At 42.4% G+C, this 16,435-nt stretch overlaps 1 protein-coding gene across 5 annotated transcripts in view; it reads left to right on the forward strand.

Annotated features, from left to right (window-relative positions):
- The window catches only part of FARP1 (FERM, ARH/RhoGEF and pleckstrin domain protein 1), a 247,209-nt gene that overhangs the window by 226,206 nt on the left and 4,568 nt on the right, over positions 1-16,435 (forward strand). For all 5 annotated transcript variants that reach the window (XM_075852409.1, XM_075852411.1, XM_075852410.1 and 2 more), the window contains exons 17-24: positions 30-111; positions 2,109-2,346; positions 6,468-6,598; positions 7,106-7,174; positions 8,170-8,259; positions 8,551-8,633; positions 8,808-8,920; positions 15,054-15,217. In XM_075852409.1, the coding sequence (XP_075708524.1) occupies positions 30-111; positions 2,109-2,346; positions 6,468-6,598; positions 7,106-7,174; positions 8,170-8,259; positions 8,551-8,633; positions 8,808-8,920; positions 15,054-15,217 (970 nt within the window). The remainder of the gene's footprint in view (positions 1-29; positions 112-2,108; positions 2,347-6,467; positions 6,599-7,105; positions 7,175-8,169; positions 8,260-8,550; positions 8,634-8,807; positions 8,921-15,053; positions 15,218-16,435) is intronic.

Below are 16,435 nucleotides of genomic sequence, written 5' to 3' on the forward strand. Positions count from 1 at the left end.
TTTATTTTATCCGATTTGTGTTTTGACAGGGAGGGCAGGTCCAATTCACATATGAAAAGTGAAAATCAGAAAATTGGGGATGTTATGCTGAAGAACATTCAGGGTATGAAGGTACTGTGGAAATACCATCACCTAAATCTTTTCTGATAGCAAATGTAATTCAGAATTTACCTATTATAGCAAGTTTTGGAATATTGCTAGGATGTGCCAAGATTTGCTGAACAGTAAGGGTTAACATGTGGAAGCCCTACAGATCAAAGGTGCACGGGCCACGACCTGTTCCCGACTAGGTGCTGTGCAGAAAACGGCAACACAGCCCATACAAGAGAATGCAGCACCAATGAAACTGCAGAGAAACATATTGAAGATGCTGCAGTACTTTACTAGCGCTGTGCCCTGTTAGTTCTTGTGAGTAGTTGGGGGTCTTGAAGAATAGACCCTGATGAGCAAATTATGACATATCCTAGCGATAAACCGTAAGTAGCTGTAGTGGGGAAACCCCGTGAAGGGCACATTGTAATTTAAATTAGTCAATGAAGCTGCCTTCACACACTAGATTTGTGCAGCATTTTTTGGGCCAAAAAAATAAATATAAAATACTATTTTTTTTATTTTAGGAAAGTTGTACATGAGGTTTTTTTTCAAAAATTGTCTATTTTAGTACCGTCTTATTTAGGTGGACTTTCTTACATTGCAAATCGTGGTACAAAGATTGTATGATAAAAAGATTCCTCTTTTTTTCAACACATTAATTTTTTTTTATTTTTTTAAATAACGCCATCAAGAATGCTAAAAAAAAAAAAAAAAAAGCAAGACATCATGTGTTTTTTTGAAGAGGCAAAACATTTATGAAGGTCTATGGGAGAAAAACACCAAAGCCAGCCTTGCTGCAATATTTGAAAAAATGCAACACAAAATAGCAAAAAATCACCTAAGAAAACGACATGTTTGTAGTGCGTTTTTTATTTCCCCATTGACTTCAAGCTTACATCTGGCCGCAACTTTTTTTTTGCCACAATAAAAACGCTGCGTGTAGGCCGCCCAGAGAGTGAGACTTGAGAGTAAAGAATAAAACAATTTTAATGAAATTGAAGTGGTCTTTTTAAGACTGGGTCTACAAGCTACAATTTTGCAAAAGAACACGCAGTCTATGTTTACTTTGTCTAAAGCGGCTCCAAATATTACTATCATAATAATCTCTGATGCGTGAGGAAACTGCTCCTTTATTGATGGATTAAGGAACCTATAGACACAAGATATTGTATAGCAAGATTCAACAACATGTTCAGGGGCTGTCAGACCCCCACCCCACCCATTTTTCAGATGACATTTTTTGGATAGGGTGGATTATTCCTGTCTGGTTCCTGCTTGTCTAATACTCCTCAATAAAAATGAAATGCTCATTCTGATTGGCTGTAACAATTCTGTTACTTGAAGGGGTTCTCTACTATAAGCAATCCCTACTTGATAAAAAGGTTCCTTGACAATAAGTTGATCACAAAGTGTACCACGATCAGCTCTGATCTGTGGGCTGGTGGTAAGCGTTCAATTTCCCTGCTGCACCACCACAGGAGAAATTAAGCATTACACAAGGCCCATTCATATTCATGAATTGTCTGTGAATTGCAGGACCGTACAGGTCCTCGAGAGCAAGAGACGCTCTTTGTACCTGCTCTCCACCCTGGCCAAAAGAGGAGGCTCCTGAACAGAGGACACCCCTCTATTAACCCAGAATTCCCTAATAGAGTATAGGATAATGGGTTTTCTAAACTAGACAACCCCTTCAAGGCCAGGATCTCAAACCATTTTGATGCAAATTTTGGCTTAGCCTTTTTTAGCCAAACGTAGGAGTGGACACAAAAGAAAGGAGATGCAGAAGACTTTTCTTAATACCTTTTCTTCCTTTTGGATCTACTTCTGTTTTTGGCAAAAAAACCCACAAAATACTGCATCGATTTTCAACATTTATTGTTAGCCAAAAGATCTATCGGACAACCATTATTTCATGCTACCTAACATTTGGAGTCGGCTTTAAACTTTGTAGCAGGATGTAGATTTTTACAGGTTTACAGTACTTTTAATGCATTTAACTTTTTGTTTCTCCCCAGCAATTCACAAGTAACCTTCAGAAACACTATGAAGCACTGATGGAACTTGAGAAGGCCATTAAAAACTCACGGAAGCTAGATGTTATTTGTAGAGACTTTGAGCAAGAGAAGGTTTGCTATCTTCCTCTGAATATGTTCCTTCTCCGGCCTTTGCACAGACTCATGCACTACAAACAGATCATGGAGAGGCTTTGCAAGCATTACTCTCCAAATAATGTGGATTTCCGGGACACACGAGGTGAGATGCACCGTTAAGTTCTCTATGTGCTATAGGTTATTTTCAGAGTGTTCCATTAGATATGAAAGCATAGCTCAAAATATAAGTCCCAAACCCTATTCAACATACCATTTTACAATTCTGATAGCCGTGTAGGTCATATTTTCAGTTTAGTCACAATACAATAATTTCTCTGGACCAGAAAATGTATGTAACTTTGTATCCACTTTCAGCTAATGTATTTGAAGAATACAGACAGTTCAATGTATTGTACATTGATATTGACTTAGACCCCGTTGTCAATGTATTCTCGCTTCCACTAAATGCCAATAAGACTTATAAACTAACGTGTGTGACAAAGCAAGTGCTAGTAGTTAAAGGGAATGTGTCGCTAGAAAAAAAAAATTGTTTTAATTTTTTTATTTTTTTCACAAGTCAGAAAATATTATAAATTAGATTCTAATTTATAACATTTCCATGTGCTGGCCACTAGAGGGAGCAGTTCCCAAAATTGCAGCATGGTCAATGTGGTAAAGCAACCTCATTGATTTATGCTGCAAATTTGGGGTGGACACACGCTCTCTAGTGTCCTCACACCCCCTCCCTTGTTCTGGCTACTGCCAGGAGAAGGAGGGGTTTGAATCTTCAAACCTCCTACGCTGTGTGCCGCCATTTTCTGAGCGACTGCACAGTGTAGGACAGCGGTCTCAAGCCCGCGGGCCGCATGCGGCCCCTGGGGCTGTCATCTGCGGCCCGCGGGACACAGAGCCGCTAGTATCGGCTCTGCTCCGAGACTCTGGAATTCCCTGACATCGCTGTCCACATATGAACAGCGATGTCTGGGGCTTCCCCAGAGCCGGAGTCCCGAGCAGAGCGCTGGTGTCGGCTCTGCTCCGGGACTCTGTGGAATTCCCTGACATCGCTGCCCATATATGGACAGTGTGTCAGGGTCTTGCCCAGAGCGGAGCAGAGCGCTGGAGTCGGCTCTGCTCCTGGACTCTGTGGAATTCCCTGACATCGCTGTCCACATATGAACAGCGATGTCTGGGGCTTCCCCAGAGCCGGAGTCCCGAGCAGAGCGCTGGTGTCGGCTCTGCTCCGGGACTCTGTGGAATTCCCTGACATCGCTGCCCATATATGGACAGTGTGTCAGGGGCTTCCCCAGAGCCAGAGTCCCGAGCAGAGCACTGGTGTCGGCTCTGCTCCTGGACTCTGTGGAATTCCCTGACATTGCTGTCCACATATGAACAGCGATGTCTGGGGCTTCCCCAGAACCGGAGTCCCGGGCAGAGCACTAGTACAGGCTCTGCTCCGGGACTCTGTGGAATTCCCTGACATCGCTGCCCATATGTGGACAGTGTGTCAGGGTCTTCCCCATAGCGGAGTCCCGGGCAGAGCGCTAGTATAGGCTCTGCTCCGGGACGCTGCGGAATTCCCTGACATATCTGCCCATATATGGACAGTGTGTCAGGGTCTTCCCCAGAGCGGAGTCCCGGGCAGAGGGCTATTATCGGCTCTGCTCCGGGACTCTGGGGAAGCCTCTGACATCGCTGTCCATACATCGACAATGATGTCAGGGGCTTCTCCAGAGCAGGAGTCCCAGTGATGTCAGGAGCACAGCTGGAGTCCCAGGAGGAGCCTACTAGCGCTCTGCCTGGGACTCCAGCTCTGGGCAAGCCCCTGACATCACTGGGGCAGCCTCTACAGAGGGCACTGGGGCAGCCTCTACAGAGGGCACTGGGGCAGCCTCTACAGAGGGCACTGGGGCAGCCTCTACAGAGGGCACTGGGGCAGCCTCTACAGAGGGCACTGGGGCAGCCTCTACAGAGGGCACTGGGGCAGCCTCTACAGAGGGCACTGGGGCAGCCTCTACAGAGGGCACTGGGGCAGCCTCTACAGAGGGCACTGGGGCAGCCTCTACAGAGGGCACTGGGGCAGCCTCTACAGAGGGCACTGGGGCAGCCTCTACAGAGGGCACTGGGGCAGCCTCTAGAGAGGGCACTTTGGCAGCCTCTAGAGAGGGCACTTTGGCAGCCTCTAGAGAGGGCACTTTGGCAGCCTCTAGAGAGGGCACTGTGGCAGCCTCTAGAGAGGGCACTGTGGCAGCCTCTACAGAGGGCACTGTGGCAGCCTCTACAGAGGGCACTGTGGCAGCCTCTACAGAGGGCACTGTGGCAGCCTCTACAGAGGGCACTGTGGCAGCCTCTACAGAGGGCACTGTGGCAGCCTCTACAGAGGGCACTGTGGCAGCCTCTACAGAGGGCACTGTGGCGTTATCTACAAGTGGGTGTGTGACAGTATCTGAAGAGGACACTGGCATTATCTAGGGGTGTGTTGCATTATCTACAGAGGGCACTGTGGCCTTATCTACAGAGGGCACTGTGGCCTTATCTACAGAGGGCACTGTGGCCTTATCTACAGAGGGCACTGTGGCCTTATCTACAGAGGGCACTGTGGCCTTATCTACAGAGGGCACTGTGGCCTTATCTACAGAGGGCACTGTGGCCTTATCTACAGAGGGCACTGTGGCCTTATCTACAGAGGGCACTGTGGCCTTATCTACAGAGGGCACTTTGGCCTTATCTACAGAGGGCACTGTGGCCTTATCTACAGAGAGCACTGTGGCCTTATCTACAGAGGGCACTGTGGCCTTATCTAGGGGTGTGTTGCATTATCCACAGAGGGCACTGCGGCAGCATCCACAGAGGGCACTGCGGCACTATCTAAAAAGGGGCTGCCCAATCTTGACATGTGTGCTAACTGAGTCGCCGGACTGCATTTGGCGACACTTAAACTGGAAAGCTGGATTGTTGAAATAAGCACGTGGAGAAATATCTCAAATTTTAGACCTAGCGCTATTATTATAGTAATGTAGTATTATTATTCTAGTAATATAGTGTTATAGTAGTTCAAATAACTAATTGATTAACAATAATTTTGTATTCTATCAAATTTGAAAGTAATGCGGCCCGTCAACTTCCCATTTTTTCTATATGCGGCCCACTTACCCGGCTGAGTTTGAGACCCCTGGTGTAGGAGGATTAGATACAGGGCTCAGCAGACAGTATAACACGAACATAAATTACCTTCTGCCGCCGCCTCCGCTCCTATTCCTTGCGCCTTCGCTTCCTTGAACATATGGCTGGAAGCCGCGGCCGGAAGTTGTTATCTTACTGTCCGGCAGCGGCTTCCGGTCCACGTGAATATGGCGCCGGATTTCGCTCTGCGAACGAGCTTCGTTTTGGTCTGTGTGGGAGCGGCGCATGCGCCGTTCCAACACAGACAGCGTACGCTTCAGAGAATGGAACGGCTCCCGTTCGCATTCTCTATGGGGTTGTTTGTGCCTTATTCCATCTGTATGTGTCGTTAATCGACAGATACAGAGATGAAAAAAAATGGCAGCCCCCATGGAGAAGTAAAAGTAAGAACAAAGTAAAAAGTAGAACATGAGATCACAAATAAATAAAATTTATGTTAATATCATATTAAAAGCAATATGATAAAAAAAACAAAACATGAAACCTTCCCTTTAAGACCTCCGCAATCTCGCATGGACATTCCTTGATACTTGATGGAAACTTTCGGAGGCACCCTCAGTTCGCCCAGATTGTTGTCAGCTAAACTGGCTTCATAAGGAGTCTGGGACACAATAGATGTAATGTGGGCCGTATCCACTCTGCCATATAGTAACTTAATGATCGATAACGTCAATCTTCTGTTCAAGTGGTCTGCTCTTAACAATGAATGGGCTCTTTTTCATCACAACATTAGAGTTATTGTATTTGCCATCTCTTATAGGGTATGCTTTACTTTTGATTACTACTATACAATAGTCTGATGCAAAAATTGGAACTCCAACCACTACAAAAATGTATCATAAAATCACAGAATTTTGGGCCTGTTTAGATAAAATTTCAGTTACTATGGCAACAATCCGCAATTTAAAATGGTCATGTTGGGTCCATACTGACCAGATAAAAAAGCAGAATGCGTAGGATACTATATTTATATCATTATACTCGAGACTGCAGAGGAATCTCTTTGGCTTGATGAAATATAGCAGTTACTGCGGTGTGTATAATTTGTTTTACAACCTATATCACAAAGAACATTCTTGGGTCATCACAATTTCTTTCCAACAGCGGCACTTGCGGAGATCTCTGAAATGTTAGCTCAGCTTCACGGGACGATGATAAAGATGGAAAACTTTCAGAAACTACAGGAACTCAAGAAGGATGTGACAGGCATTGACAACCTGGTGATCCCTGGAAGGGTGAGTGGTGGACTCCGATCTGTAGATATTGTGTTGTATGCATGTGTTACATTACAAGGGAGTGAACAATACGCTATAAAACTGTCACATAAAGCAGGATTCAGACATACCGTACAGTGTGAACAATGACTTGTTTGAATTCTTCCAATGTTAACTCAAAATTCATACTTTTCAGTTTGTTTTTTTTGTTTTTGTTCTCTTTTCCTGTGAGCAACCACCAATGTGCCACTATATATATATATATATATATATATATATATATATATATAGGTGGTATATAAGCAATGGTGTGTGCATATTGTTTAATGAGTAGTATATTCATAGATCTATTTTAGTAATGCTATTTACACAATAATGGTTGTCCCAGTATTGTACTATTTTTGGCATATTTTCGCTGCAATAGGCCAAGTCATTAGTGGACATATTAATAAATCCAGATTGGAGATTGCTGCTATGTATATGCGAGTTTATCATTCTCCAACTATATATATATTTTTTTTAATTTAGGAATTTATCAGGCTTGGAAGTTTAAGCAAGTTATCTGGGAAAGGCTTACAGCAACGTATGTTCTTTCTGGTAAGTTTGTGTTGTAAAAAAAAAAAGGGATGATCATTTTAATGGAGTCACATATATTACATTTAAAGCACGGAGGGATGTTCTACATCGCAGGCAGCCAATAGTTGCTCTTGGTATAGTCATTTTTATGTGTAATATTTGTTTCGATCCTTTAAAAAGCAGTGCTACAAACTTGCTAATGAACTGAAATCATTAGTGCCACTAAGGCTCTGTTCACATCATGTTTTTGTTTACATGTAGCATGTACATTGGTAAAGCTTTCGACGTACACACTAAACGTTTTCATAGGGCTCCATTATTAGACAGAGGCCAAAAGTGTAATTTTGACCTCTCTTGGACCGGTATACGTCAGAATACCATAAAAAGAAAGGTACGGAATAGTGTAGTAGCCTACACTATTCCACCAAGTACATTAGAAAAAGGTAGATTTTAAACTTATACTTTTTCTTTTTTCTTTTAAAATGGTAGTTTATTAGTGACGGATGCTACTGTGTGGCATCCATCACAGGCATCCGTGTAAGAGAAGTCATGAGAAGCTCATTACATATCTGGTAAATGGATACCATTATAGCCTATAGGTGATGGATGCGTTAAACGGATGCTCAACAGTGGCATTCATCAGCCATAGTTTGTAATGGTATCCATTTTTACCGATGTGTCATGAAAAAGGTCATGAGGCATCCTTTTAACGGATACCATTATAGCCTATGGGTCAAAGATGCCGCTAATAGGCATCCGTCACAGCTTATGTTTACCGCAAAAGTGGAGCGTTTTTCCCAGCATATACATCAAACGTAGGTCAAAAAATGTACCGTGAACGTAGCCTAAATGGTGCAGATTTGTGACGTCAAATGCTAAATGATATTTTACCGCTTACGTTCTTGCATGTACTCTGTTGTTCTATTAAAATGAGATGTTTGTAAAATTTGATTAATTAAAAAAAAAAAAAATATATATATATATATATATATATGATATATTCTATTTTCTTTCAGTTTAATGATGCGTTGTTGTACACAAGCAGGGGACTGACGTCATCGAATCAGTTCAAAATCCATGGCCAGCTACCCCTGTTCAACATGACGGTAAGGAGCCCTCTTATGTTTACAGCACTGGTAAGGCTACACCTAGTTGTGTTTACAATATTAACCCATTTTTTTTACTTCATTTCCATTTGTAGAAAATGGCTGTAGCCGCGATTCACTAACAAACCGTTTCCAAATCTGCTCCGTTTAAGCTGCTGAGCAGAAATCCATCTTCTCTAAAGTTTCTCTATAAATCAGTGTTTATTTTATTTTTTTACACGCCTCCGCGCCTTCATGTGACACTTTTCTGGACATCAAAGCTTGAATGTATTTTTTCTTTTTTGTCTACAGGTAGAAGAAAGTGATGATGAGTGGGGGGTGCCGCACTGCATTACTTTGAGAAGTCAGAACCAAGCTATAGTTGTTGCAGCAAGGTATATCGTTTTTGTGCAATTCAGAGTATAAGAACATCGTAGTCTCTATCATGTAGGATTGAATGTTCAATAGAAAAGCTGGACTTTGTTAGTATCATCAGTTATTTATCAATTTGTTTTCTGATGATTGTTAATGACTAATTAGTAATCTTGGTTGGATGCTCCCCCTTCCAGTTCACAGCCTGAAATTGAAAAATGGAGTGAAGATATTCAGATGGCTATTGGTCTAGCAGAAAAAAGTGGTGGTCCGGTCCCTGAGCTAATGGCCAGCAGCCCTCCTGATGGCAGTAAGTAAACCGAGTAGTCCCACCTAATAATGATATTAAAGAACACACTCCATCAAAAAGATTTCCCTGCTAGTTCTGTCTTCTACCCTCTACCTACCAGCAGCATGAGGCTGTCCACATTCTGTAGAACTTTTTTGTTGCAGATTTCAGAAGCAAATGCGGATTGTATTTTGGAGCGGATTTCGCTATATGCATTGCAAAGTGTGAAATCTGCAGTAAAAAATCAGTGACAAATACACGACAGAATAGACTTGCTGCGGATTAGAAAATCTGAAGCATGCCTGTAAATCCGCATGGATTGTATCTGCTACATGTGGATGTGGCTTTTAAATGTGGATTTGCAGTGCAGAAAATCTGCAGAGTGTGAATTCCCCCTTAATGGGGATTTCCACGTAAACTGCAAAATTGACGACATGACCACCAGAACACAAAACATAAAAATGTCAATGTTTTTTTAAGTAAAACAAACAGTTACGAAGACATTGGCTGCTGCCCAAATATCTGATTTACTAAGATATGGCTATTTTTTAAGTTTAATGTGGAAATCCAAAGTGCAAGGGTGTAAGTGCTGGCACTGCCATCCCTCCTCCTTTGTACTGTGTGGGGCACCACTTGGTCTCTACGGAGCATCGAACGGTGTTTGAATGACTTTTTATAATGAATAATCGTGGAGAGAAACTAGAGTTAGGCTGCTGCCAAAGGTGACCGCTATCTAAAAGGTATGTCATGGTGGCTACAATTAAAACATGTTGCTTTTACAAGGTCTGCAGCCTCTCGTTCTGCCCCTTATGCTCAAGGCTTTCAGTAGTGTTGCTCTCAGGGCTCTTTCAGGCACTGCCATATAAAATATCTAATTGGTTTATGTCTAAGCTTAAGACTATGTTTACCAGATTTCTCTAGAAGAATTCTTGTCCCCGTCTTGTGCATTCTCTTCACTTCTCTCCCGGCCCGAGGCTCGTGGTGGTGCGGGACTTCCAGACTTTTCTTTGTACCATAATGATTCTGTGCTGGCATGTCTTCTAGACATCCGGCATGATTCATCCTCTAAACTCTGGATCGACTTAATAAATACATTCATTATTTCTCAAAAAAAACAAACTCCTTTGGTGTCCAAGCTCTGGATTCCTTCTAGTGTGCGGCGCAGACCCTTCCCGTCACCCCACCCTTTGGGAACCTGATGGATATTTGGGATGCTAACTTGGAATCTAAGCATATCATCCACACCAAGTCCCTCTACCCCATTATTTGGTAATCTCCAGTTTCCAGCCTGTCTGGTGACAGCTCTTTTTCTAGACCTCCGCAGGGATGGGAAACCACAAATTAGACAGACATATAATTTCAGATAAAGTACTTAAAGGGAATGTGTCGCTAGAAATTTTTTTTTTTAGTTAAACCGTTAGTGTATAAATAATTAGACATTGTTATAATTTTTTAAATTTTTTCACAAGTCAGGAAATATTATAAATTGGATTCTAATTTATAACATTTCCCTGTGCTGGTCACTAGAGGGAGCAATTCCCAAAATTGCAGCATTGGCATGTGGTAAAGCAGCCACATTGCTTTATGCTGCAAATTTGGAGTAAACACACTCGCTCTAGTGATCTCACAGAATCCCCCCTCCTTTATCCTGGCTAGTGCCAGGAGAAAGGAGGGGATTGAATGTTCAAACCTCCTACACTGTGTGTCGCCATTTTTTGAGCGAATACACAGTGAAGTAGGATTACATACAGTAGTAAACACACACTAAAACACGAACATACACAGACGTAACTTACCTGCTCCAGCCACCGCCGCTGCCTCCGGTCCGTCCACTCCTAGTGCTTCTAATCACATGTCCGGAAGCCGCGACCAGAAGTAGTCATCTTACTGTCCGACCGCGGCTTCCGGTCCACAAGAAAATGGCGCCGGATGTCGCTCGGCCGAAGACCTTCCACACAGACGGCGTACACCATAGTGAATGCGAACGGCTCCCGTTTGCATTCTCTATGGGGATGTATGTGCCGTATTCCATCTCTGTATGTGTCGTTAATCGACACATACAGAGATGAAAAAAAAATGGCAGCCCCCATAGAGAAGTAAAAGAAAGAAAAAAAAAAGTAAAACACAAACACACAAATAAATATTTTTAAAAAAAAAATAAAACACTAAAGCAAATTGATCTAACAAATTATTTTTTTCGCGACACCCTTCCTTTAAGCCCTTATCCTAGCTTTTGTGGTGGTGGGGTCAAACTGGAGAATCTACCTGGTATGCCTTTAGACAATTACAGAGTTTCTATAGGTCCCTTGGCCTCAGTAGGACCTAACTCCATTTGAATCTTTGTGTTCAGTAATTCCCCCCATGTTATTTCTTTGGTCTATGGATTGCTGGTGGGAGACAGTGACTAATGATGTCTAGTATTACTCTGCATGGGAAAGGGATCTAGGGAAAAAAAAAATCCACCCAGGAGTGGGACCGAGTCTTTTCTAACCGATAAAATCTGTTTATCTTGAATAACAAGAAACTAATTTTAAAGCCTTGTCTAAGTGGTATAAGATTCCGTCCCTCCTACACCATTTGTAACCCATTGTTCCTTCCAAATGCTGGCAGGTCTAGTTTGCCATTGGTAACATCACACATATATGGTGGGAATGCCAGGCAGTTTTTCAATTATGGAACGATGTATTTCAACTATTCAACTTGCTGTGCTCAGCCTCTTCAGAGCTGCATGTAAATAGCTCTTCCATCACTAATACCAGGTTTCATTACCTCCGCTAGGAGGGGTCTGCTTCAGCACTTTATTATGGCCACATGGCTGGTCATTCAGAGACTCTGGAGGTCCACGACCCAGCCTACTCGGGTAATGGCTTTACCGTCTTGAGGACTTTGTTGCTTCCGAGCAGGACAGGTCTTAGCAATTCTCCCACCTTTGGCTCCCTTGGACCACCTTTAGAGATCCTTCTTACTTTTCCAGGTGTTGACCAATGAAGGGACCATCCCTGATTCCAACTAACTTCATGGATATTGCCTAGAAGAGCCTTGCCCTCGCACTAGTTAATATACCTCTGTTGTATATTACAAGTTTCTTTTGATTCTTTATTTGCTCTTGGAGCTCTTGTTATTCACCATGCTAGCCTTTACTCCTTGGTGCCACCTGTCATAATGAGAATTGTTGATGCGGTTTGATATACCCATCTCTGGTTTATATCACATTTTATATGAATATTGCATTTGCTACAGTGAAGGAAATAAGTATTTGATCCCTTGCTGATTTTGTAAGTTTGCCCACTGTCAAAGACATGAACAGTCTAGAATTTTTAGGCTAGGTTAATTTTACCAGTGAGAGATAGATTATATAAAAAAAATAAACAGAAAATCACATTTTCAAAATTATATATATTTATTTGTATTGTGCACAGAGAAATAAGTATTTGATCCCTTTGGCAAACAAGACTTAATACTTGGTGGCAAAACCCTTGTTGGCAAGCACAGCAGTCAGACGTTTTTTGTAGTTGATGATGAGGTTTGCACACATGTTAGATGGAATTTTGGCCCACTCCTCTTTGCAGATCATCTGTAAATCATTAAGATTTCGAGGCTGTCGCTTGGCAACTCGGATCTTCAGCTCCCTCCATAAGTTTTCGATGGGATTAAGGTCTGGCTAGGCCACTCCATGTCCTTAATGTGCTTCTTTTTGAGCCACTCCTTTGTTGCCTTGGCTGTATGTTTCGGGTCATTGTCGTGCTGGAAGACCCAGCCACGAGCCATTTTTAATGTCCTGGTGGAGGGAAGGAGGTTGTCACTCAGGATTTGACGGTACATGGCTCCATCTATTCTCCCATTGATGCGGTGAAGTAGTCCTGTGCCCTTAGCAGAGAAACACCCCCAAAACATAATGTTTCCACCTCCATGCTTGACAGTGGGGACGGTGTTCTTTGGGTCATAGGCAGCATTTCTCTTCCTCCAAACACGGCGAGTTGAGTTAATGCCAAAGAGCTCAATTTTAGTCTCATCTAACCACAACACCTTCTCCCAATCACTCTCAGAATCATCCAGATGTTCATTTGCAAACTTCACACGGGCCTGTACATGTGCCTTCTTGAGCAGGGGGACCTTGCGGGCACTGCAGGATTTTAATCCATTACGGCGTAATGTGTTACCAATGGTTTTCTTGGTGACTGTGGTCCCAGCTGCCTTGAGATCATTAACAAATTCCCCCCGTGTAGTTTTCGGCTGAGCTCTCACCTTCATCAGGATCAAGGATACCCCACGAGGTGAGATTTTGCATGGAGCCCCAGATCGATGTCGATTGACAGTCATTTTGTATGTCTTCCATTTTCTTACTATTGCACCAACAGTTGTCTCCTTCTCACCCAGCGTCTTACTTATGGTTTTGTAGCCCATTCCAGCCTTGTGGAGGTCTATGATCTTGTCCCTGACATCCTTAGAAAGCTCTTTGGTCTTACCCATGTTGTAGAGGTTAGAGTCAGACTGATTAATTGAGTCTATGGACAGGAGTCTTTTATACAGGTGACCATTTAAGAAAGCTGTCTTTAATGCAGGCACCAAGTTGATTTGGAGCGTGTAACTTGTCTGGAGGAGGCTGAACTCTTAATGGTTGGTAGGGGATCAAATACTTATTTCTCTGTGCATAATGCAAATAAATATATATAATTTTGACTATGTGATTTTCTGTTTTTTTTTTATATAATTATCTCTCACTGGTAAAATTAACCTAGCCTAAAAATTCTAGACTGTTCATGTCTTTGACAGTGGGCAAACTTACAAAATCAGCAAGGGATCAAATACTTATTTCCTTCACTGTAAATGACCTTCACTAATTGATTTGTTGTAAAACACATTCCTTGATATGATGAACGTGTGTGCGTGCGTGCGTGTGTGTGTGTGTGTGTGTGTGTGTGTGTGTGTGTCCTATGACAAAACCAATGTTATGGTTTATGAACCATAAAATGTATGGCCAGCTTTAGTCCTCTTTCCACAACATATTACCTTTTTAAATCTCTAAATAAAAAGAGAACCTTTCACTGGCCCATTCATGTGCAGCTGAGGGCACCATGTAATAGATGCTGCTGCATAAACCTTGTCACTTTAAACCATGTTTCTAGTCTCCTCCATTATTTAGATATCAGTGCCGTTATATTTGGCGCCCGATATGTAAATAACCCCCTGAATGGTCAATGGGGCGTTTATTTGATTGTAAATAGCAGGGGTACGTGATACTTATCGCTCCGACACTGTCCAATCGGCTATGGACAGTGTCCGAGTGGCTTGTGCTGTGTGATCTCTCTCGCGAGTCTTGTCATTCTTGTCTGCCGGAAGCTGAAGAGAGAATGAGAGCGCGCGCCCCAATAAACTTATATGGATTCTGTTTTGTTAAAAAAAATACATAAATTGCTGTAATGTAACGATAGATCTCACACTTGACAATATTTTTTTCTAACCATATGTAGTTCCATTGATTTCAATGTAAAAAAAGACTAAACAAATAAATAATAAGTAAAAAATAAATGGGATGGCCACCGATGAGATAACAACTGGTTTAGTGATGTTGCATTCATTTGTATCCTATATCTGCTCCATCACAGAATAGATGCCAGGTGTGAACATAGTCTGTTTTTGTGTAACAGTCACCTGAGCTCCCACAGTGCACTGCTCTTTGGTGACCGAAAACCAGCAGAATTTACCTATAGACATAAATGGAGATGAAAACATCATGAAACCCCGGATCAGTGGTGTCGAGCAGTGTACTTAAAGTTATTGAACGTTTTACGTAGGTTTGAATACAACAACTTTTTAAAATAAAGCCGCCGCAGCGATCAATTGATGCCGGGGGAATCAATGGTCAGCAAACATTTGAAATGTAGCATTACCTGCCGGCCATTCAAATGAATGGCCGTCCACATAATTCATGGATACGCCAGGTCGGGCAAAGCAGGCAGCGCTTTTAAATATTCTGCCTCCGTTTCTTCGCATAGTTGGGTGTTCCAAGTTAAAAACCCCCTCTATGACGTCCATATATCATAATAGGGCATACGGATGGGGTTGTCGTGGTGTCACAACCCCTTTATCTGGTTTATATACTAAATTATTCCTGAAGGGTTTTCCGTGATGTTTGTTACTTTGTGTCTTCCAGAATCTCCAGATGAGGGGCCTGCGGACCAGGAGTCTGAAGACGATTTAAGTGCTTCTCGCTCCTCTCTAGAAAGACAATCGCCTCACCGAGGAAACACAACAGTCCATGTCTGCTGGCACCGGAACACAAGTGTCTCTGTCATTGATTTCAGCGTTGCTGTTGAGGTATATATTATTTGTACCGCTTTTTGACTCTCAGATAACGTAGCTTTACTTTTATTTATCTTACTTTTTCTAATTTATCTAATTCTTTCTAGTTCTTTTTTCCTGTTTGCACAACTGTGTACAATGCCATGCTAAGATCAATTCATTCTGTTTGATCTCTAGTACTAATTTGTGTCTTGCCATTGTGTCCTATTGGCAGTTGTAAATATCAGGCTCTTTCGCTGCATCAGTCAATACAGTGACTTATTTAGTTTTTTTTTTGCATACTTCTTTCTACAGTTGTGATCAAACAGTTAATCTAAATGCCTAATATTGTTTTAGAAGTCCCAGTATATGTGGAACATATATGCAAATACACCAGCAGGTGGCAGCAAATCCTTTTTTATATACACAGTATGTTCTTTGACTATTTAAGGCTTCGTTCACATCTGCGTTGGGGTCCCGTTCGGACATTCCTTCAGAGGTTTCCGTCAGAACGGGACCCTGACCAGACACAAACTGACACTGATGGAACCAGAAGTTTCTGTTTCCATCACCATTGACTGATCCGGTGCCCATGGTTTCCGTTTGTGTCTGTTGTGCACCGGACGCCGTCGTTTTTCCGGAAGCAATAGCGTAGTCACTTTGTGGGTGACTGCATATTATTTGACCTGATTTGCTGTGGACTGTACTTTGCATATGAGCGGATTGAGGAAATGTAAAAAGTTGATTTTTTTTTTTATTTTTTTTTTTTCTGCAAAAATAACTTTGTCTTGGATAGTACCCAATATAATCATATAGAGAATTGTTAAATTGCAAATGTTTTGTCCTCTCTTCAATCACTGTTTTGGCAATACTACGTATATGCTGCAATACAACAGACATCTGCAGGCCAAAATGTTCAACAACATGTTACTACAGATTATAATGGTCTATGTCCACGGCAGCCGCGGTAATGGTCTCATACATTTAAGCAGTGGTTTCTAGCTGTTGTGATACTACAACTCCCATCATGCCTCTACAGCAACAGGCTTTTAAAGAGGTTTTCTCAAAATACCCCAGAAATGTCTCCAAGTCTGTGGAGCTGAGGTGCAATTTCAGACCGGCCCATAGACCAGGGTGGTGCTGTTTCTGGGGGAAAAAAGGCAGATCTTTTCTATTCAGACAACCCCTTTCAGGTTCACGGTGGAATAGAAGTTCTCTGAACAGAATCCGGTCTCTATCATGTCTTCTTTTTTT

This window comes from Rhinoderma darwinii, chromosome 2, assembly GCF_050947455.1.
Source record: "Rhinoderma darwinii isolate aRhiDar2 chromosome 2, aRhiDar2.hap1, whole genome shotgun sequence".
NCBI lineage: Eukaryota > Metazoa > Chordata > Amphibia > Anura > Rhinodermatidae > Rhinoderma > Rhinoderma darwinii.